The 24,430-nt window shown below is 42.5% G+C and overlaps 1 protein-coding gene across 3 annotated transcripts in view; it reads left to right on the top strand.

The window, feature by feature from the left end:
- LOC139406936 (protein sel-1 homolog 1-like) overlaps window positions 1-24,430 on the top strand; it is a 71,306-nt gene that overhangs the window by 5,518 nt on the left and 41,358 nt on the right. For all 3 annotated transcript variants that reach the window (XM_071150101.1, XM_071150102.1, XM_071150103.1), the window contains exons 4-5: window positions 19,353-19,520; window positions 20,025-20,130. In XM_071150101.1, coding sequence (XP_071006202.1) covers window positions 19,353-19,520; window positions 20,025-20,130 — 274 coding nt within the window. The remainder of the gene's footprint in view (window positions 1-19,352; window positions 19,521-20,024; window positions 20,131-24,430) is intronic.

Here is a 24,430-nt window from a genome sequence, read left to right as displayed (position 1 = left end):
CAAAAGTAACAGTCAGTATCTGGTGTGGCCAACAGCTGCATTAAGTACTGCAGTGCATCTCCCCCTCATGGACTGCACCAGATTTGCCAGTTCTTGCTGTGAGATGTTACCCCACTCTTCCACCAAGTCACCTGCAAGTTCCCGGACATTCCTGGGGGGAATGGCCCTAGCCCCCACCCTCTGATCCAACAGGTCCCAGACATGCTCAATGGGATTGAGATCCGGGCTCTTCACTGGCCATGGCAGAACACTGACATTCCTGTCTTGCAGGAAATCACCCACAGAACGAGCAGTATGGCTGGTGGCATTGTCATGCTGGAGGGTCATGTCAGGAGGAGCCAGCAGGAAGGGTACCACATGAGGGAGGAGGATGTCTTCCCTGTAACGCACAGCGTTGAGATTGCCTGCAATGACAACAAGCTCAGTCCGATGATGCTGTGGCACACCGCGCCAGACCATGACGGACCCTCCACCTCCAAATCAATCCCGCTCCAGAGTACAGGCCTCGGTGTAACGCTCATTCCTTTGACGATAAATGCGAATCCGACCATCACCCCTGGTGAGACAAAACCGCAACTCGTCAGTGAAGAGCACTTTTTGCCAGTCCTGTCTGGTCCAGCGACGGTGGGTTTGTGCTGTTTCTGTTCTGCAGGTGTGATGTTCGGATGTACCGATCCTGTGCAGGTGTTGTTACACGTGGTCTGCCACTGCGAGGACGATCAGCTGTCCGTCCTGTCTCCCGGTTGTGCTGTCTTCGGCATCTCACAGTACGGACATTGCAATTTATTGCACTGGCCACATCTGCAGTCCTCATGCCAACTTGCAGCATGCCTAAGGCATGTTCACGCAGAGGGACCCTGGGCGTCTTTCTTTTTTGTGTTTTTCAGAGTCAGTGGAAAGGCCTCTTTAGTGTCCTAAGTTTTCATAACTGTGACCTTAATTGCCTACCGTCTGTAAGCTGTTAGTCTTATCGACCGTCCACAGATGCATGTTCATTAACTGTTTATGGTTCATTGAACAAGCATGGGAAACAGTGTTTAAACCCTTTACAATGAATGAAGATCTGTGAAGCTATTTGGATTTTTACGAATTATCTTTGAAAGACAGGTCCTGAAAAGGGGACATTGTTTGCATAACCTATTAAGAAAGGAAAAGGGTTAGGTAGTCCACCCACTGTGCTCAGAATGACAGAAATCACATTTAGATTATGGTAATGGTTCTTAAGTCATGTAATAAAGCAGCCAATAAAACGTAATTTCCAAACATTTGCCAAAATGCAATTCGCAGGAAAATGCCATTCTAAACAGCACACCTGATATCAGTCCCATATGTGACAGGTATCTCTGTTAGAAACGTAGAGATCTAAAGATACAACTAGCATGGGTTGCTAATATTACTAGGCTTGTGCCTTTGGCTTCTGGACAACAAAGTAAAGTTGATATGAAAACCAATAAAACAAGAGAGAAATGGCACCAGCGGTGGGTCCAATAGGGAAGTACAGTGCCTTGCGAAAATATTCGGCCCCCTTGAACTTTGCGACCTTTTGCCACATTTCAGGCTTCAAACATAAAGATATAAAACTGTATTTTTTTGTGAAGAATCAACAACAAGTGGGACACAATCATGAAGTGGAACGACATTTATTGGATATTTCAAACCTTTTTAACAAATCAAAAACTGAAAAATTGGGCGTGCAAAATTATTAGATGGAGATTAACCTCCATCATTTGGTTACATTAATTTCTGATAATGCAGTTATTAGTCATTTACCTTTGTCATTCTCGGAGTGGAAACATTATTTGCAGATTTCACAACCTGCTACGCTTGTGAGAAACAAGTTTTGGTTTATTTCATAACCATCATTTGAGATTTGTCCATTTTTTTCATTCTTTTGTTTGAAGTGTTCCATGTGAGCAATGAACATGTCTGGTTTCTCTGTCCTGATAACGTTGAGGGAGCGCACGCATCGAAGTACCTGGCCTGCTCTGCGAACTGTAGCAAAGTGTTTTTTTAACATCCATTACAAATGCTAATATATTATAACTATAGTTTCTCACAGTAAGCTATTTCAAAATAAAAAAATCCTCGATAATCACCAGGTTTGAAAGAGCAAGGGAAGTTATCGGCCTGCTGCTGCTTTGGACTATAGGCAATGCGTTCCATGTGCTCATTACTTTAGCCGCCAACGGTTCACGGTGTATCAATGTGTCCATATGGCAGAGGCTGGTGATCTCTCATTAGTTGACTTTTAACTTTTAGATTTTTATCATTTTAATTCAGATTTTTATGATTAACTGCATGACAATGATTTTGAGAAACAAAAATGTTATTATTGAAATTAAACTGTTCCACGAAAATGCGCATATGAAAATAGTAACTGGCATGCAAAATGGTAGAATAAAATGTACAGTGGGGCAAAAAAGTATTTAGTTAGCCACCAATTGTGCAAGTTCTCCCACCTAAAAAGATGAGAGGCCTGTAATTTTCATCATAGGTACACTTCAAACATGACATTGTAGGATTTTTAATCAATTTATTTGCAAATTATGGTGGAAAATAAGTATTTGGTCACCTACAAACAAGCAAGATATCTGGCTCTCACAGATCTGTAACTTCTTCTTTAGAGAGGCTCCTCTGTCCTCCACTCGTTACCTGTATTAATGGCACCTGTTTGAACTTGTTATCAGTATAAAAGACACATGTCCACAACCTCAAACAGTCACACTCCAAACTCCACTATGGCCAAGACCAAAGAGCTGTCAGACACCAGAAACAAAATTGTAGACCTGCACCAGGCTGGGAAGACTGAATCTGCAATAGTTAAGCAGCTTGGTTTTAAGAAATCAACTGTGGGAGCAATTATTAGGAAATGGAAGACATACAAGACCACTGATAATCTCCCTCGATCTGGGGCTCCACGGCAAGATCTCACCCCGTGGGGGTCAAAATGATCACAAGAACGGTGAGCAAAAATCCCAGAACCACACGGGGGGACCTAGTGAATGACCTGCAGAGAGCTGGGACCAAAGTAACAAAGCCTACCATCAGTAACACACTGCGCTGCCAGGGACTCAAATCCTGCAGTGCCAGACGTGTTCCCCTGCTTAAGCCAGTACATGTCCAGGCCCGTCTGGAAGTTTACTAGAGAGCATTTGGATGATCCAGAAGAAGATTGGGAGAATGTCATATGGTCAGATGAAACCAAAATAGAACGTTTTGGTAAAAACTCAACTCGTTGTGTTTGGAAGACAAAGAATGCTGAGTTGCATCCAAATAACACCATACCTACCGTGAAGCATGGGGGTTGAAACATGCTTTGGGGCTGTTTTTCTGCAAAGGGACCAGGACGACTGATCCGTGTAAAGGAAAGAATGAATGGGGCTGTGTATCGTGAGATTTTGAGTGAAAACCTCCTTCCATCAGCAAGGGCATTGAAGATGAAACGTGGCTGGGTCTTTCAGCATGACAATGATCCCAAACACACCGCCCGGGCAACGAAGGAGTGGCTTCGTAAGAAGCATTTCAAGGTCCTGGAGTGGCCGAGCCAGTCTCCAGATCTCAACCCCATAGAAAATCTTTGGAGGGAGTTGAAAGTCCGTGTTGCCCAGCAACAGCCCCAAAACATCACTGCTCTAGAGGAGATCTGCATGGAGGAATAGGCCAAAATTCCAGCAACAGTGTGTGAAGACTTACAGAAAACGTTTGACCTCTGTCATTGCCAACAAAGGGTATATAACAAAGTATTGAGAAACTTTTGTTATTGACCAAATACTTCTTTTCCACCATAATTTGCAAATCAATTCATAAAAAATCCTACAATGTGATTTTCTGGATTTTTTTTCTTCTCATTTTGTCTGTCATAGTTGAAGTGTACCTATGATGAAAATTACAGGCCTCATCTTTTTAAGTGGGAGAACTTGCACAATTGGTGGCTGACTAAATACTTTTTTGCCCCACTGTAAGCTTGCATATAGGCTACTTTGAACTAAGGTAAGACATGCCTGAGGAGCTGCAGGAGAAATCCTGCTCAAAATAGGCTCTGTATGCTGTGCGCATGTGATAGTTGTGTTCGATAAGTAAGATGCATGATGACTAATGAAAATACACACAGGCCAATTTAATTTCACAAAATTACGCAAATTTACCTGTAAACCAATAAGCATGATGGTCAAATGTATTTCCATTGACTGGTATTTAAAAAATGTATCCTGGTCATTTTAGCCAGCAAAAGTTTAATCAGTTTTTCATTTCTTTTTTATCGACCAAATAGTTGGTAATTTCCATCTATCGGAAACTCTAGGGTAGACTTAACAGTGAAAGGCTTACTTACTGGCCCTTCCCAACAGTCTAGAGGAGAAAACAACTGAAGTTATTGAAAGATAATAACACAAGGAATAAATAAACAATGAGTAACGATAACTTGGTTATATACACGGGGTACCAGTACTGAGTCGACGTGCAGGGGTACGAGGTAGAAGCTGTTCAGGGTCCTGCTGGTTCCAGACTTTCTGAATCGATACCTCTTGCCGTGCGGTAGCAGAGAGAATAGTCTGACTTCGGTAGGGCCTTCCATTGACACCGCCTGGTATAGAAGTCCTGGATTGCAGGGAGCTCGGCTCCAGTGATGTACTGGGCTATACGTACAACCCTCTGTATCGCCTTGTGGTCGGATGCCAAGCAGTTGCTATACCAAGCGGTGATGCAGCCAGTCAAGATGCTCTCAATGGTGCAGCTGTGTGTGGGGACCATGATCATTCCTTTGTGATATAGACATCGAGGAACTTGAAGCTCTCGACCCACTCCACTCCATCGATGTGGATGGGGCATGCTCGGCCCTCCATTTCCTGTAGTCCACAAGCAGCTCTTTTGTCTTGCTGACATTGAAGGAGAGGTTGTTGTCCTGGCACCACACTGCCATAGTCACTGACCACCTCCCTATAGGTTGTCTTATCGTCGTCGGTGATCAGGCCAAACACCAGTGTGTCGTCAGCAAACATATTGATGTTGTTGGAGTTGTGGGTGAACAAAGTACAGGAGGGGACCCCCCTGTGTTGAGGGTCAGTGTGGTGGATGTGTTGTTACCTATCATCACCATCTGATGGCAGCCCATCAGGAAGTGCAGGATCCAGTTGCAGAGGGAGGTTTTCAGTCCTAGGGTCCTGAGCTTAGTGATGAGCTTTGTGGGCACTATGGTGTTGAACGCTGAGCTGTAGTCAATGAACAGCATTCTCACGTAGGTGTTCCTCTTGTCCAGGTGGGAAAGGGCAGTGCAATAGAGATTGCGTCATCTGTTGGTGGTAGGCAAATTGTAATGTGTCTGGGATGGTGGTGTTGCAAGGCATTTCATGGCTACAGATGTGAGTGCTACAGGGCAATAGACAGGTTCTTGGGCACAGGGACTATGGTGGTCTGCTTGAAATGTAATACAGTCTGGGTCAAGGTGAGGTTGAACATTTCAGTCAAGGCACTTACCAGCTGGTCAGTGCATGCTCAGAGTACATGTCCTGGTAATATGTCTGGCCTTGTTTTAAGGTCTTACTCACATTGCCTACGGAGGTGCTGTCATGCATGGTTCAGTGTTGCTTGCCTCAAAGCGACCATAGGAATCTAGCTAATCTGGGAGGCTTTCGTCATTGGGCAGCTCGCGGCTGGGTTTCCCTTTGTAATCCATTATAGTTTGCAAGCCCTGCCACATCTAACAAGCGTCAGACCCGGCGTAGTAGGATTCAATCTTAGTTTGCGGCTGGCGACCTGATTTCAATACGGCCCGCGGAATCATGCTCCGATCACATCAAGAATTTGCGATAGTAAAGTTTTGAAAAACGTATTTGTTATTTAAATTAAAAGCCCAAATAATACTCGCCATTGTGTAATGGTTTAACTCCCACCGCTTGTGACATTTATTTTGAAGGCACTTATAAATAACTGCACGAGGACAGACCATGACTGACAGGCTGAGAGACACGTCACAGTTACAAAAACTTGCTAGCTAGAAATTGTGCAAAAATGAGTTTTTCAAAGAAAAGGAGACAGTGAATGTAGGGTGTTCCAGCAAGAGTGGACATCGAAATATGTCTTTATTGAGGTATCAGGGAAAGCTGTGTGCAAACAGAGCATCGCTGTCTTGAAAGAGTACAACTTGTCCCGACACTTCCAGGCAAATCATGCAGAGACATATAGGAATATGTCTTCTGAGCAGAGGGCAAGTGCATCAAAAGTGTTGCTTTCTCAGTTGCAAAAGCAGCAAGGACTTTTCACAAAACTGCTTTCAGCAAACGACGGAATTGCGAAAGCTAGCTATGTACTGTCCCACAATATTGCTAAACATAGCAAGCCATTCTCTGAGGGTGAATTCATTAAATAATATTTAATTGACTCTGCAGCAATACTTTGCCCCGACAAGAGTTGTTTGAAAATGTTTCCTTGTCAAGATGAACAGTGACACGGCGTGTTGAGGATATCGCAGAGAATATGAACAGCAGTTGAAAGACAAGGTAAAGGAGTCATAACCCCAGACTTTGAAATTACAGAGGAGCTTGCTTCAGTGCAGTCAATGAAGAGCACAACCACAGGGAAATATTTATTGGAGGAGGTTTGTAAGTGTGAGTGAGTTTTGAAAAGTTATCCAGTGTGACCACTGATCGGTGCCCAAACTTGACAGGAAAAATGTTAGCCTTTTTAAAAGGATACGAGATCAAGTAGCTGAGCTGAACCCAGATCAGAATTATTTTCCTGCATTGCATTATTCATCAGGAGGTGCTCTGTAAATGAGCCATGTTCTGGATACATTCACTAAAGTGATAAACTTAAGAGCATAAGAGCAGAATCTTAAAACCACAGGCAGTTTTTCTCACTGTTGGAAGAGACAGTTGGGTCATGCAGATCTCCCCTACCACACAAACGTGAGATGGCTGAGTTTGGGGAAGGTTCTTTAAAGGGCGTGGGACCGGAAGTCGGAGATTGCTGAGTTTTTGCAAATGAAAGGAAAATATGTGGATTTCCCTCAACTGCAAGATAAAGAATGGTTGGCTGATTTTGCCTTCACCGTGGACATCATAGCCTTCATTAATTAACTGAATTCCAAACTACAAGGGAAGGGCCCTTTTGCACATCAGATGTACAGCCTTGTTAAAGCCTTCAAGGGAAAATTACTCCTCCTGACCTTCCAAGTAGAAGCCAACAATCTCACCCACCTTCCGGCACTACTGGCCTGTTCCCTATCAGATGACCAACAGGAGAAGTATACATCTCTGCTGCGTGCTTTGAACCGTGAGTTTTCTTGTCGTTTTTAGTATTTCAAAGTGTTGAAATGCTGTTGGTTTCCTCTCCTTTCACCCTCAATGTAGATAACGCTCCCACTGACCTACAAATTGAGCTTATTGATCTTCAGTCTGATGCAGTGATTGGAGAACTATTCTAAACAATGTCACTGACAAGGTTCTATGCATCTCTCGATGAACAAAACTTTCCAAAGATTAGGAGTCATGCTCAGAAGATGTTTGTACTGTTTGGGTCAACCTATATATGTGAACAGACATTTTCAGTGATGAAATATAACAAGCCAAGGCACAGATAATCTCTTACTGACTCTCACCTCTCAGCAATCCTGCGCGTAGTGACGTCAAACTATTCCTGGCTTTAATGCGCAAGTCTATGCCCATCAGAGAATTCCCTGTTGAATGTTGAGCTCTTTGTGTTTTTGTGAAACCCGTTAACAAGAGTTCTGTCCATGGTGCAGAATGCACAGTGTACTTTTCCCTCCGTGTAGTTCATTGCATGTTTAATAATGACCATACCTACCAAAAGGAGAACATGGATGTGGTTTATTTCTGTGTATGTTAAAAAAGTAAAATAAGTAGTATATCTGGATGTGATTTACAGTAGATATATCTGTCAACATAGTCATACACACCTATAATACACTGCTCAAAAAAATAAAGGGAACACATAAAATAACACATCCTAGATCTGAATGAATGAAATATTCTTATTAAATACTTTTTTCTTTACATAGTTGAATGTGCTGACAACAAAATCACACAAACATTATCAATGGAAATCAAATTTATCAACCCATGGAGGTCTGGATTTGGAGTCACACTCAAAATTAAAGTGGAAAACCACACTACAGGCTGATCCAACTTTGATGTAATGTCCTTAAAACAAGTCAAAATGAGGCTCAGTAGTGTGTGTGGCCTCCAAGTGCCTGTACGACCTTCCTACAACGCCTGGGCATGCTCCTGATGAGGTGGCGGATGGTCTCCTGAGGGATCTCCTCCCAGACCTGGACTAAAGCATCCACCAACTCTTGGACAGTCTGTGGTGCAACGTGGCATTGGTGGATGGAGCGAGACATGATATCCGAGATGTGCTCAATTGGATTCAAGTCTGGGGAACGGGCGGGCCAGTCCATAGCATCAATGCCTTCCTCTTGCAGGAACTGCTGACACACTCCAGCCACATGAGGTCTAGCATTGTCTTGCATTAGGAGGAACCTAGGGCCAAGCGCACCAGCATATGGTCTCACAAGGGGTCTGAGGAGCTCATCTCGGTACCTAATGGCAGTCAGGCTACCTCTGGCGAGCACATGGAGGGCTGTGCGGCCCCCCAAAGAAATGCCACCCCACACTATGACTGACCCACCACCAAACCGGTCATGCTGGAGGATGTTGCAGGCAGCAGAACGTTCTCCACGGCGTCTCCAGACTGTAACCATCACTCTTGTGTTCCAATGACATAAACTAATCCAAGTTTATCATTTTAAAAGACTAATTGATCATTAGAAAATAATTTTGCAATTATGTTAGCACTGAAGAAAACGGTCTGATTTTAAAGAAGCAATAAAACTGGCCTTTAGACTAGTTTAGTATCTGGAGCATCAGCATTTGTGGGTTCGATTATAGGCTCAAAATGTCCAGAAACAAATACCTTTCTTCTTAAACTCGTCAGTCTATTCTTGTTCTGAGAAATGAAGGCTATTCCATGCGAGGAATTGCCAAGAAACTGAAGATCTCGTACAACGCTGTGTGCTACCTTCACACAACAGCGCAAACTTGCTCTAACCAGAATAGAAAGAGTGGGAGGCCCCGGTGCACAACTGAGCAAGAGGACAAGTACATTAGTGTTTAGTTTGAGAAACCGACGCCTCGCAAGGCCTCAACTGGCAGCTTCATTAAATAGTACCCGCAAAAGACCAGTCTCAACGTCAACAGTGAAGCGGCGACTCCGGGCTGCTGGCCTTCTAGGCAGAGTTCCTCTGTCATGTAAATACAGTTCTTCTACTCGCTCTACCGAAACACAAGGGATGGAGAGATAATTACCTGCTTCGGTTAAGATAATATATCTACTCAAATTTAAATCGGCTGGCCCTATGTCCTGCTCAATAAATTAATACTGACAGTCTACTCGCACCTGAGGTGCAAGAGACAAATAGTACATTTGGCCCCACGCTTCTATTCCTCAGAATACCTAAGCCGGCCGGCCCCTATGTATGGCCTGGTTCGTAGCATTCCGTACTTAACCCTACACTGACTGTCAGAGAAACAACACGGAGGCAACCTCTATCTATTTTTCAAATGGTAACACACACAACCAACAATTCCTGTCTACAACTCTGATGGTGTATAACAATGTGGGTGTAAATTATGTAATCTGCTTTTCAATTTCATATAGGCTGAATGCAACAAAGGCCTCATTCTATTTTAGATTCCTCGTACGGGGGCATCAATATGTTGTGTCGTTGGTACCATTAATGCGATGACAATTATTTAATAACTCAATTAACTATGTTTAATTATTACGATGCTTTAAATTACTCTTGTTACACTTAACTCTTAGCAATCTTGGGGCACCATGGGAAAAGTTTGTTTTATGATTTATTGAACTCTAAAGATATAAATATATTGTTATACCAGTCTTCATTAATTATCATTATTATCAGTCTCATTCTGAACGTGGTTGACTTCAAATCTGCATGAACTCTAAACTCCATGATGAATCAGCGATAAATAAATAATTAAGCCAATTTGTGTAACTAAATAATCACACAGAATTACGCAAACACGCACAGGATAGATTATACATTGATTACTTACAATGCAATGAAAAGTCCCTGGTGGGCTAACCTGACATGACAGCTTGGTACACAATGAAAAGGGGTGGGGAAAGAACGAGCGGGAAAATGAGAGACAAAGGAATTCAACTATTGTACGTAGTTGAATAATACCATCATCGTAAATATGGATATTTAGCACCCTAACAACTGCTCATTTGGATTTAGAAATGCAACACATATTTACGTTTCTATGTCCTTGTCGTCTCTGAAATCAACCGGTCCATCTATGGAGAGAGATTCATCAGAATTCTCTGGTTGTGTGAGTCTCTGGTTGTCCACAAGAGGTCACCATGTCCTCTGTAGTTGTGGTAGGTTGGTCTCAGAGTGTCTGTTAGAACGAATCTTCCAGAGGTCTACCAATGGTCGTTTTGAAAAATGAATGAAAATGTTCTCTCTTTCTCCTCTTCGGTTGAGTTTACTATACTATTTTATATATACAGCTGCAGACTGAATGTTTAGTCTTAATCTTCACTTGTCGAGAGTTCCTAACCATTTGTGACGTATTCCGCTCGCGATGATCCGGCTTACACCGCTTACATCTGCTTGGTCTAATGTTTAATGTCGTCACGAGGGGTTTTATCCACTCTGGCAAAAGGAGGCCTTCCATGACGCCAATATAATGTCTGTGCTCACGTGGGTGTGGTCACTGACTGGGTATAACTTTTTTTTTAATGAAAAACCATTCTCTCATTAAGAAGGCTAAAATCACATTTAATCATATAAGTTCCACAACATTTAGATGTAAATCTGTTATATATATACTGTGAAAGCTCTTAAAGTGACACGTTTCCATTATAACGTCTTTAATGATCACCAAACAATAAACGTTGGACATGATTATTCTATAAATACCCACAAACCATTCCAAATGTTTGGATTACAGAAATATTGTTTCTTTATCCAACTTGGATGTTACAGTACTACAAAATCAGTTGTAACAAAGGGATTTTTCACTTCCATTTCTGCAGAGTGGGAGAGAGAGTTCCTGCAAGGTATTTACGACCGTCATAAAACCGCCAACTTCAAGGCTCTCTCTGATCCATACCCAGGAGGGAAGGTCAGGACACACCCCTACCATGTCACAACACAACTGATTGGCTCAAATGCATTTAGAAGGAAAGAAATTCCACAAATTAACTTTTAGCAATGCACACCTGTTATTTAAAATGCATTCCAGGTGACTACCTCATGAAGTTGGTTGAGAGAATGCCAAGAGTGTGCAAAGCTGTGAAGGCACAGGGTGGCTACTTTGAAGAATCTCAAATATAACATAAAATATATTTTGATTTGTTTAACACTTTTTTTGGTAACTACATGATTCCATATGTGTGATTTCATAGTTTTGATGTCTTCACTATTATTCTTCAATGTAGAAAATACTAAAAATAAAGAAAACCCCTGGAATGCAATGCACTGAAAGTTTCACCCAGTAGATTTCAACTACCCCTAAATTCACTCCTCCAGAACTGGGACTTAGTTTACTAAACAGAAACATGTTTAGAGTGACTATCTTAGCTGGAAACATTGAGGAAACATTTGAGAAATAAGTGCAACCTGACCTTTGCGGACACCTAAGCCCTATTCTATGAATTGGGTTTGAGGAGTTGGCGAGAGAACGTTAGTCAACTCTGAGTTCAACTTGGGATAACAGGGACCACGAAAGTGGCTCACCTTTTAGACAAGTACATTTTAATGGTAACGATTCCTTCAGAACTAACCTGCTCTGGGGCAGTATAACTCAGGGCAACTCCATGTATCCTAAATTAAGTGTCTGAGTCACGAGTTGAAGACCATTGAAATCAAATAAACCCCCTCTCAAATACATTGTCATCATCCCCTTCATTTGAGGAAGACAACTGATTAGAATTATTGTTGTAATTTTTTGGGGGTCTGAAAAAATAAATAAACCATGTTTCAATACCTATCATGTTACACATTTAGTAATGACAGCATTTGCTTTTTCATGCGATTTGTATTTAAAAATGTGCGAAAAGCAAACTGATAGCTGCAACAGACCCTAGACATAGACTGAGTGTACAAAACATTGGGAACCTGCTCTTTCCATGACATCAACTGACCAGGTGAAAGCTATGATCCTTTATTGATGTCACTTCTCGTCAGTCAGTGTTAATGAAGGGGAGGAGATACATTTAAAGAATAATTATTAAGCCTTGAGACATGGATTGTGTGTGTGTGCCATTCAGAGTTCGAATGGGCAAGAATAAAAAATATTTAACCTCTCTGGGATAGGTGGGACATTAGCGTCCCACCCGGCCAAAATCCAGTGACAATGCAGAGCGCCAAATTCAAATAAATTACTATTAAAAATGTAACTTTCATGAAATCACACATGCAATACACCAAATTAAAGCTACACTTGTTATGAATCCAGCCAACGTGTCAGATTTCAAAAAGGCTTTACGGCAAAAGCAAACAATTTTCTGAGGGTAGCACCCCAGCAAACAAACACAGACAATCATATTTCAACCCTCCAGGCCCGACACAAAACACAGAAATAAAGATATAATTAATGCCTTACCTTTGAGCTTCTTCTGTTGGCACTCCAATATGTCCAATAAACAAATGGTCCTTTTGTTCAATTAATTCTGTCGATATATATCCAAAATGTCCATTTATTTGGCGCGTTTGATCCAGAAAAACACCGGTTCCAACTCGCCCAACGTGACTACAAAATGTCTCATAAGTTACCTGTAAGCTTTGTCCAAACATTTCAAACTACTTTCCTAATACAACTTTAGGTGTTTTTTAACGTAAATAATCAATAAAATTTAAGACGGGATATACTGTGTTCAATACCGGAGGAAAACAAAGTGTAGCGTGCTTTTCAGGTCACGCGCCTCCATCAAAGAGTACACTTCCCTCTACCCTCGTTCTGAACAGTGCTACTACTTAATTTCTCAAAGGAAAAACCTCAACCAATTTCTAAAGACTGTTGACATCCAGTGGAAGTGAAGGTCCCTTAGCAAGAAGGTCCCTTAGAAATCTGGATTCCCAATGAAAACCCATTGAAAAAGTGTGACCTCCCCCCCAAAAAACTGAACATTTGTCCTCTGGGTTTCGCCTGCTAAATAAGCTCTGTTATATTCACAGACTTGATTCAAAGAGTTCTAGAAACTTCAGAGTGTTTTATATCCAAATCTACTAATAATATGCATATCTTAGCTTCTGGGCCTGAGTAGCAGGCAGTTTACTTTGGACACGCTTTTCATCCGGACGTGAAAATACTGCCACCTATCCCAAAGAAGTTTTAAGTGCCTTTGAACGGAGTAGGTGCCAGGCGCACCAGTTTGAGTGTGACAGTGCTGTGCAGTCGTCTTCATCGACCTGGCCAAGGCTTTCGACTCTGTCAATCACTGCATTCTTATCGGCAGACTCAATAGCCTTGGGTTTCTCAAATGACTTCTTCGCCTGGTTCACCAACGACTTTCAGTTCAGTGTGTAAAATCGGAGGGCCTGTTGTCCGGACCTCTGGCAGTCTCTATGGGGGTGCAACAGGGTTCAATTCTTGGGCCGACTCTTTTCTCTGTATATATCAATGATGTCACTCTTGCTGCTGGTGATTCTCTAATCCACCTATACGCAGACGACACCATTCTGTGTACATCCGGCCCTTCTTTGGACCCTGTGCTAACAAACCTCCAAACAAGCTTCAATGCCATCCAACTCTCCTTCCGTGGCCTCCAACTGCTCTTAAATGCTAGTAAAGCAAAATGCATGCTCTTCAACCGATTGCTGCCCGCACCCTCCCGCCCAACTAGCATCACTACTCTAGACGGTTCTGACATAGAATATGTGGACAACTACAAATACCTAGGTGTCTGGTTAAGACTGTAAACTCTCCTTCCAGACTCACATTAAGCATTTCCAATCCAAAATTAAATTTAGAATTGGTTTCCTATTTTGCAACAAAGCCTCTTTCACTCATGCTGCCAAACATACATGTAAAACTGACTACCCTACTGATCCTTGAGTTCAGCGATGTCATTTTTCAAAATAACCCCCAACACTCTACTCAGCAAACTGGATGTAGTCTATCACAGTGCCATCCGTTTTGTCACCAAAGCCCCATATACTACCAACCACTGCGACGGGTATGCTCTCGTTGGCTGGCCCTCACTACATATTCGTCACCCAACCCACTGGCTCCAGGTCATCTATAAGTCTTTGCTAGGTAAAGCCCCGCCTTATCGCAGCTCACTGGTCACCTTATCAACACCTACCCGTAGCACACGCTCCAACAAGTATATTTCACTGGTCATCCCCAAAGCCAACACCCCCTTTGGCCGCCTTTCCTTCCAGTTCTCTACTGCCAATGACTGGAATGAATTGCAAAAATCACTGACGCTGGAGACATATCTCCCTCTCTAACTTTAAGCATCAGCTTTTAGAGCAGCTTACTGATCACTGTAGCTGTATATAGCCAATCTGTAAATAGCACACCCAACTACCTCACCCCCATCATATTACTTAACCTCTTGCTTTTTTTCACCCCAGTATCTCTACTTTCACATCGTCATCTGCACATCTGTCACTCCAGTATTAATGCTAAATTGTAATTGTTTCGCCTCTGTGGCCTATTTATTGCCTTACCTCCCTAATCTTCTACATTTGCACACACTGTACCTATATTTTTCTATTTTTAGTTATTGACTAACTCTGTGTTGCTTTTGTCGCACTGCTTTGCTTTATCTTGGCCAGGTCGCAGTTGAAAATGAGAACTTGTCCCCAACTGGCCTACCTGGTTAATTAAAGGTGAAATAAAATAAATAAAAATGAGACAGAGGTATCGCTGATGGAGATCGGGGTGCCTTTTGAGGATCCGGTGACGAGTGGCTCATGTGACTTTGCCATCAGTGCTATTGGCCAATGTACAATCGCTGGATAATAAAGTGTACGAACTACAAGCACGTATATCCTACCAACAGGACATTAAAAACTAATATCTTATGTTTCACCGAATCGTGGCTGAACGACGAGATGAATAACATACAGCTGGCGGGTTATACACTGTATCGGCACGATAGAACAGCCTCTGGTAAGACAAGTGGTGGCGGTCTATGTATATTGGTTAACAACAGCTGGTGCATGACATCTAAGGAAGGCGAGCAAAAAGATTTTGCTCGCCTGAGGTAGAGTATCTCATTATAAGCTGTTGAACACACTATCTACCTAGAGAGTTTTCATCTATATTCTTCGTAGCTGTCTATTAACCACCACAGACCGATGCTGGCACTAAGACCGCACTCAATGAGCTGTACATGTCCGTAAGCAAACAGGAAAACGCTCATCCAGAGGTGGCGCTCCTAGTGGCTGGGGACTTTAATGCAGGGAAACTTCAATTTGTTTTACCTAATTTCTACCAGTATGTTAAATGTGCAACCAGGGGAAAATAAACTCAAGACCACCTTTACTCCACACACAGAGACACGTACAAAGCTCTCCCTCGCCCTCCATTTGGCAAATCTGACCATAATTATATCCTGATTCCTGCTTACAAGCAAAAATTAAAGCAGGAAGCACCAGTGACTTGGTCAATATTAAAGTCATCAGATGAAGCAGATGCTAAGCTACAGGACTGTTTTGCTAGCACTGACTGGAATATGTTCCGGGACTCTTCCGATTGAATTGAGGAGTACACCACATCAGTCACTGGCTTTATCAATAAGTGCATCGATGACGTCGTCCCCACAGTGACTGTACGTATGTACCCCAACCAGAAGCCATGGATTTCAGGCAACATCCGCACCAAGGTTAACCTGGAAGCTCATAAGAAATCCTGGTATGCCCTCCGACGAACCATCAAACAGGCAAAGCGTCAAAACAGGACTAAGATTGAATTGTACTACACCGGCTCTGATGCTCGTCGGATGTGTCAGGGCTTGCAAACTATTACAGACTACAAAGGGAAACACAGACGAGAGCTGCCCAGTGACACAAGTCTACCAGATGAGCTAAATTACTTCTATGCTCACTTCGAGGCAAGTAACACTGAAACATGCATGAGAGCATCAGCTGTTCTGGGCGACTGTGAGATCACACACTCCGCAGCCGATGTAAGACCTTTTAAACAGGTCAACGTTCACAAGGACGCAGGACCGGATGGATTACCAGGACGTGTGCTCCGGGCATACACTGACCAACTGGCAATTGTCTTCACTGACATTTTCAACCTCTCCCTGTCTGAGTCTGTAATACCAACATGTTTCAAGCAGACCACCATAGTCCCTTTGCCCAAGAACACTAAGGTAATCTTCCTAAATGACTATCAACCCGTAGCACTCACGTCTGTATCCATGAAATGCTTTGAAAGGCTGGTCATGGCTGACATCAACACCATTTTCCCAGAAACCATAGACCCACTCAAATTTGCATACCGCCTCAACAGATCCACAGATGATGCAATCTCTATTGCACTCCACACTGACCTTTCACTCCTAGACAAAAGGAACACCTTTGTGAGAATGCTTTTCATTGACTACAGCTCAGCGTTCAACAACCTTGGTGCCCTCAAAGCTCATCACTAAGCTAAGGACCCTGGGACTTAACAACTCCTCTGCAACTGGATCCTGGACTTGAATCAAATCAAATTTTATTTGTCACATGCGCCGAATACAAAAGGTGTTGACCTTATAGTGAAATGATTACTTACAAGCCCTTAATCAAGAATGCAGTTTTAAGAATAATACGTGTTAAAGTATTTACAAAAATAAACCGAAGTAAAAAAAAAAAAATATTTATATATTATTAAGGGGTAACAATGAAATAACAGTAGCGAGGCTTTATACAGGGACTACCAGTACAGAGTCAATGTGGGGAGGCACAGGTTAGTTGAGGTAGTTGAGGTAATATGCACATGTAGAGGTAAAGTGACTATGCATGGAAATATGGGGGTGGGACAATGCAAATAGTCCGGGTAGCCATTTGATTAGCTGTTCAGGAATCTTATGGCTTTGGTGTAGAAGCTGTTAAGGAGTTTTTTGGACCTAGACTTGGCGCTCCGGTACCGCTTGCTGTGCAGTAGCAGAGAGAACAGTCTATGACTAAGGTGTCTGGATGCTTTGGAAATTTTAGGGCCTTCCTCTGACACTGCCTGGTATAGAGGTCCTGGATGGCAGGAAGCTTGGCCCCAGTGATATACTGGGCTGTATGCAGTACCCTCTGAACTGCAACACTGCTGGGTTTTTCACGCTCAACAGTTTCCCGTGTGTATGAAGAATGGTCTACCACCCAAAGGACATCCAGCCAACTTGACACAACTGTGGGAAGCATTGGATACAATATTAGGAAGGTGTATCTAATCTTTTGTACACTGTGTTTAATATATAGATGGCAGTTCGCATTCAAGTCAAGACTGGCAGCCATTGCTAATGTACCCATGAGTTTAACAGTCAAAAAACCCTTCTATGGCCACAATGCTACAAGATTTTCCACAGATTGAAGGAACGATAGGAGTGGGAAAAGGGTGCTTGTTTGGTGTTTGACTAGCAATGTACGACATGCGCGTGCAGTTACAAGCCTGTTAGTTAGCGGGCAGGTGGACGAGCAATATCCACCGTCGTAGTACGGATGAAGCCTGAGCTGGAATGTGAAGCTAACTGAAGCTGGCTATCTTTATGAAAGCCTGAGTAGATCTTGCTCTGTAGTATAGCAACAGTGTGATGTCTTTTTGAACTCAAGCTCAGTGTAAAAGTTGGCCTTCATTGGAAATGAAAACACATTTAACTAGGACAAAACACACATCACGACAAGAGAGACAACGCTACATAAAGAGAGACGTAAAACAACAACATAGTATGGCAGCAACACATGACAACACCATCATTAAGTTTGCCGATGACACATCAGTGGTAGGCCTGATCAGTGATGAGACAGCCTATAGGGAGGTCGTCAGAGACCTGACCGTGTGGTGCAAGGACAACAACCTCTCCCTTAATGTGATCAAGACCAAGAGGAAGGCCTAAAAAAGACTCCAGCCACCCTAGTCAGACTGTTCTCTCTGCTACCACACGTCAAGTGGTACCTGAGCACCACGTCGAGGTTCAAGAGGCTTCTAAACAGCTTCTACCCCCAATCCATAAGACTCCTGAACTTCTAATCAAATGGCTTCCCAGACTATTTGCATTGCACCCCCCCCCCTCTTTTACGCTGCTGCTACTCTGTTATTATCTATGCATTGTCACTTTAATAGCTACCTGCATGTACATATTACCTCAATCACCTCGACTAACCGGTGCCCCTGCACATTGACTCTGTTCCTGGTACAACCTGTATGCCTCGCTATTGTTATTTTATTGCTACTCTTTTTTGTTGTTGTATTTTTCTTAACTGCATTGTTGGGGGCTTGTAAGTAAGCATTTCACTGTAAGCATTTCCTGCTATATTCGGCACGTGACATAACTTTTGATTTAATTTGAACACAACGTGGCAGCGGCACAACATGGTAGCAGGGCAAAAACAGGCACAGACAACAGCACAAAAGGGCAAGAAGGTAGAGACAACAATTCATCCCGTAAAGCAGCAACAACTGTCAGTAATAGTGTCCATGATTGAGTCTTTGAATTAAATTTGAGATTGAGATAAAACTGTCCAGTTTGAGTGTTTGTTGCATTTAGTTCCAATAGCTGCGGCGAACTGAAAAGACGGACGACCCAAGGATGTGTGTGCTTTAGGGACCTTTTGGTGCGGCAGGTAGGCTAGTAGTTAGAGCGTTGGGCCAGTAACCGAAATGTTGCTAGATCGAATCCCAGAGCTGACAAGGTAAAAACCTGTCATTCTGCCCCTGAACACTAAGAAAGCTTTGTTGTAGAGCGTTTATCACAAAATGCGGGGAGGGGCCAGCTGAGTATGAGACTGTATCATCTGCATATAAATGGATAAGAGAGCTTCCTACTGCCTGAGCTATGTTGAAGATGTAAATTGAGAAGAGCGTGAGGCCTAGGATTGAGCCTTGGGGTACCTCCTTGGTGACAGGCAGTGGCTGTCTGTAAATAAGTGGCTGAGACAGCAGATGTTCTGACTGCACTATTTGAGAGAGGTAGTTGGCAAACCAGGGCAAAGACCCTGATTCGTATTTGATCTTACTTTTATGTACTTTTGTTCATGTTTGACACACACACACACACACACACACACACGGTTATCATCATCCATCTGCTTTCTGTCTGTGTTTTTGCTTGAACATACTAACTCCCCTGTTTGTGATTTATGTTTGATGCAGTTCCTGTGGTGAATGGGGGCACAGCCAATAGGGAGCCCTGTCTGTTCCCCTTTCTCTTCCTGGGGAAGGAGTACTCGGACTGTACCACCGATGGACGGGGAGACGAACGCCTGTGGTGCGCCACAACCTACGACTACGACAGGGACAAGAAATGGGGTTTCTGTGAGAGTAAGTCGACATGGGCATTTCAGACTTTGAGGAAACTCAAAGGTTAGTTACTGTTATATTCTAATAGTATTCAGTGAGTGAATATATTGGTTTAATTTGTGAGCTATTGCAAAACTTGTACGCTCAGTGAGGAACAAATTTGGAATTGGCCTAGACTGACCAATCATTTGAGTGAACCTTAGCTGACAGCAATTTTTCTGTCTCTTTTCGTTCCCTCCCTCTTACAGCATGCATATGTCAAAACAAGACACATTTTTTTGTCCCTCTCCCATAGAGATAAAACTGTCTAGTTTGAGTGTTTGTTGCATTTAGTTCCAGTCGCTAGCTGCGGCGAACTGAGAAGACGAGTGACCCAAGGATGTGTGTGCTTTAGGGACCTTTTGGGGCGGCAGGTAGGCTAGTAGTTAGAGCGTTGGAGAGGGACACACCCCATAGAGAGGGACACACCCACCACTTACGAGGCTGAAACAAATTGTGAATAAATCAAATTGTGTTGTATTGTAGCGGAGGAGCAGGCTGAGCAGAGGCATGTAGCGGAGGAGGCCGAAAAGGAGTACCAGACTGCCCTCCGCATGATCAACGGAACCAACCGGAAGAGCCAGAAGAAGGAGTGAGCTCTCTTCCTTGTCTTACCTACACACTAATCTCTCACATTCTCCTTTAGTGTTCATAAGTGTGCCTGCTGAAAGCAAGAAAATTCTAGACATTCCACTTACTCTTATTATTATTTGCTTTAGCGCTTAAACCACTTAAGCGATCAACACCAAACACACTTTTTAAAATGCAGACAGACCGTCTTTAGGTTGCTAGAGAAAGTTAGGACCGGTTTTGGGAAACCCCTCCACATTGACGTATCAACATTTGCATTACTCATCTCATTTATAAATACTGTATTCTACTGTACCTTAGTGCCGCTCTGACAATGCTCGCCCATATATTTATATATTCTTAATTCAATTCCTTTACTTAGATTTGTGTGTATTGGGTGTATGTTGTGAAAATGTTAGATATTACTTGTTAGATATTACTTCACTGACGGGGCTAGAAACACAAGCATTTCGCTACACCCGCAATAACATCTGCTAAATGTGTGTGTGACCAATACAATTTGATTTGATTTGTATATTATTTTATGCCTTTTGAATTCAGGCTGTAACACAAAATGTGGAATAAGTCAAGGGGTATGAATACTTTCTGAAGGCAATGTACACACACAATGTACACACACATTCCTATACAAATATTCATTCTTATTTACTAAAATCACAAAATAGCCATCCTATCATCTCAGCATGTGCTAACCCATGATGTGGCTATACAAATGGTAGCCTATATGAGGCTCAGGTGCATATAGCAGGAGTTAGTCAAATCCCACGTCTCTGTTTTAAACCAAGGTGCTCCCTCTGCTGTTTCCTGCCATAATACCCTAAAATGAGAATATATATATATTTTTTTTATGTTTGCAAATTCATTGGAAGTGATATACAAAAGATCGAATTTACATAAGTATTTACACCCCTGAGTCAATACTTTGTAGACGCAACTTTGGGGGCAATTACAGCTGTGAGATTTTTTTGGGTAAGTCTCTTGAGCTTTGCACACCTGGATTGCAAAATATTTGCATATTTTCAAGTCTTGCCTTATTTTGAAGCCAATTTAAGTCAATACTGTAACCAGGCCACTCAGGAACATTCAATGTCTTCTTGGTAAGCAATTCCAGTGTATATTTGGCTTTGTGTTTTAGGTTATTGTCCTACTGATGTTTGTTGGAAAGCAGATTGCACCAGGTTTTCCTCTAGTATTTTGCCCGTCTTTGTAGCTGTATTTCATGTATTTTATCCTAAAAAAACTTCCTAGTCCTTGCTGATGACAAACATACCAATAACATGATGCAGCCTCCACCATGCCTGAAAATATGAAAAGTGGTACTCAGTGATGTGTTGTGTTGGATTTGCCCCAAACATAACACTTTGTATTCAGGACAAAAAGTTAATTTCTTTGCCACATTTTTTGCAGTATTTCTTAAGTGTCTTGTTGCAAACAGGATGCATGTTTAAAATGTGTGTGTATATATATATATATATATATATATATATATATATATATATATACACACACACACACACAGTCGTGGCCAAGAGTTTTGAGAATGCCACAAATATCAATTTTCACAAAGTCTGTTGCCTCAGTTTGTATGATGGCAATTTGCATATACTCCAGAATGTTATGAAGAGTGATCAGATGAATTACAATTAATTGCAAAGTCCCTCTTTGCCATGCAAATGAACTGAATCCCCCCAAAAAACATTTCCACTGCGTTTCAGCCCTGCCACAAAAGAACCAGCTGACATCATGTCAGTGATTCTCTCGTTAACACAGGTGTGAGTGTTGACGAGGACAAGGCTGGAGATCACTCTGCCATGCTGATTGAATTTGAATAACAGACTGGAAGCTTCAAAAGGAGGGTGGTGCTTGGGATCATTGTTCTTCCTCTGTCAACCATTGTTACCTGCAAGGAAACACGTGCCGTCATCATTGCTTTGCACAAAAAGGGTTTCGTAGGCAAGGATATTGCTGCCAGTAAGATTGCACCTAAATCAACCATTTATAGGATCATCAAGAACTTCAAGGAGAGCGGTTGAATTGTTGTGAAGAAGGTTTCAGGGTGCCCAAGAAAGTCCAGCAAGCGCCAGGACCGTCTCCTAAAGTTGATTCAGCTGTGGGATCGGGGCACCACCAGTACAGAGCTTGCTCAGGAATGGCAGCAGGCAGGTGTTAGAGCATCTGCACGCACAATGAGGCGAAGACTTTTGGAGGATGGCCTGGTGTCAAGAAGGGCAGCAAAGAAGCCACTTCTCTCCAGAAAAACATCTGGGACAGACTGATATTCTGCAAAATGTACAGGGATTGGACTGCTGAGGACTGGGGTAAAGTATTTTCTCTGGTGAATCCCCTTCCCGAATGTTTGGGGCATTCCGGAAAAAAGCTTGTCCGGAGAAGACAAGGTGAGCGCTAAGATCAGTACTGTGTCATGCCAACAGTAAAGCATCCTGAGACCATTCATGTGTGGGGTTGCTTCTCAGCCAAGGGAGTGGGCTCACTCACAATTTTGCCTAAGAACACAGCCATGAATAAAGAATGGTACCAAAACATCCTCAGAGAGCAACTTTCCCCAACCATCCAGGAACAGTTTGGTGACGAACAATACCTTTTCCAGCATGATGGAGCACCTTGCCATAAAGCAAAGGTGATAACTAAGTGGCTTGGGGAACAAAACATCAATATTTTGGGTCCATGGCCAGGAAACTCCCCAGACTTTAATCCCATTGAGAACTTGTGGTCAATCCTCAGAGACAGGTGGAAAAACAAAAACCCACAAATTCTGACAAACTCCAAGCATTGATTATTCAAGAATGGGCTGCCATCAGTCAGGATGTGGCCCAGAAGTTAATTGACAGTATGCCAGGGCAAATTGCAGAGGTCTTGATAAAGAAGGATCAACACTGCAAATATTGACTTTTTACAATAACTTCATGTAATTGTCAATAAAAGCCTTTGACACTTATGAAATGCTTGTAATTATACTTCAGTACTCCATAGTAACATCTGACAAAAATATCTAAAGACACTGAAGCAGCAAACTTTGTGGAAATTAATATTTGTGTCATTCTCAAAACTTTTGGCCACGAATGTACACACAGTTGAAGTCGGAGGTTTACATACACTCACCACGTTCATCTGTACAAACAATAGTACACAAGTATAAAGACCATAGGACCACGCAGGAGTCATACCGCTCAGGAAGGAGACGCGTTCTATCTCCTAGAGATGAACGTACTTTGGTGCGAAAAGTGCAAATCCATCCCAGAACAACAGCAAAAGACCTTGTGAAGATGCTGGAGGAAACAGGTACAAAAGTATCTATATCCACAGTAAAACGAGTCCTATATCGACATAACCTGAAAGGCCGCTCAGCAAGGAAGAAGCCACTGCTCCAAAACTGCCATAATAAAGCCAGACTACGGTTTGCAACTGCACATGGAGACAAAGATCGTACTTTTTGTAGAAATGTCCTAGAACTGTTTGGAAATAGAACTGTTTGGCAATCGTTATGTTTGGAGGAAGAAGGGGGAGGCTTGCAAGCCGAAGAACACCATCCCAACTGTGAAGCAGCATCATGCTTTGGGTATGCTTTGCTGCAGGAGGGACTAGTGCACTTCACAATGAAAATTATGTGGATATATTGAGCATCGTCTCAAGACATCAGTTAAAGCTTGGTTTCAATTGGTCTTCGTAATGGACAATGACCCCAAGCATACTTCCAAAGTTGTGGCAAAATGGCTTAAGGACAGCAAAGTCAAGGTATTGGAGTTGCCATCACAACGCCCTGACCTCAAGCCTATAGAAAACTTGTGGGCAGAACTGAAAAAGCGTGTGCAAGCAAGGAGGCCTACAAACCTGACTCAGTTACACCAGCTCTGTCAGGAGGGCTTTGTCACTATTCCTATAGAAATGGAAGTCTGTCAGGTACTCAGCAGGAAGGTCTGATTTCTCTATTTTTAAAACAAGACCCAGATGGCAAATATAAAGATCCAGTCTTTCTAAAATAAAACTGGAGGCCCCTTACATTTCAGTGTTGTGATGCAAAAATACTAGCGAAATGTTAAAATTCTCAGAATTAAAAGGGTTTTACCAGGTATTGTTCATCCTGCTCAGACAGATTTTTTTACATGGACGATACATTGGAGATAATATGCGACAACTACTAGAAATAATAGAACATTATGAAACATCTAAGGAGCCAGGAATGGTATTTATAACGGATTTTGATGACTCAAGTTTTATATTAAGTCCTCAAGTTAGATCCCTGCAATGTCTCATTGAAGATCTAGATAACTGTTCTATCCTCT

Source organism: Oncorhynchus clarkii, chromosome 4, assembly GCF_045791955.1.
Source record: "Oncorhynchus clarkii lewisi isolate Uvic-CL-2024 chromosome 4, UVic_Ocla_1.0, whole genome shotgun sequence".
Taxonomy (NCBI): Eukaryota; Metazoa; Chordata; class Actinopteri; order Salmoniformes; family Salmonidae; genus Oncorhynchus; species Oncorhynchus clarkii.
The sequence above is the reverse complement of the archived record's forward strand: the minus strand, read 5'-3'. Positions and strand labels throughout refer to the sequence as shown.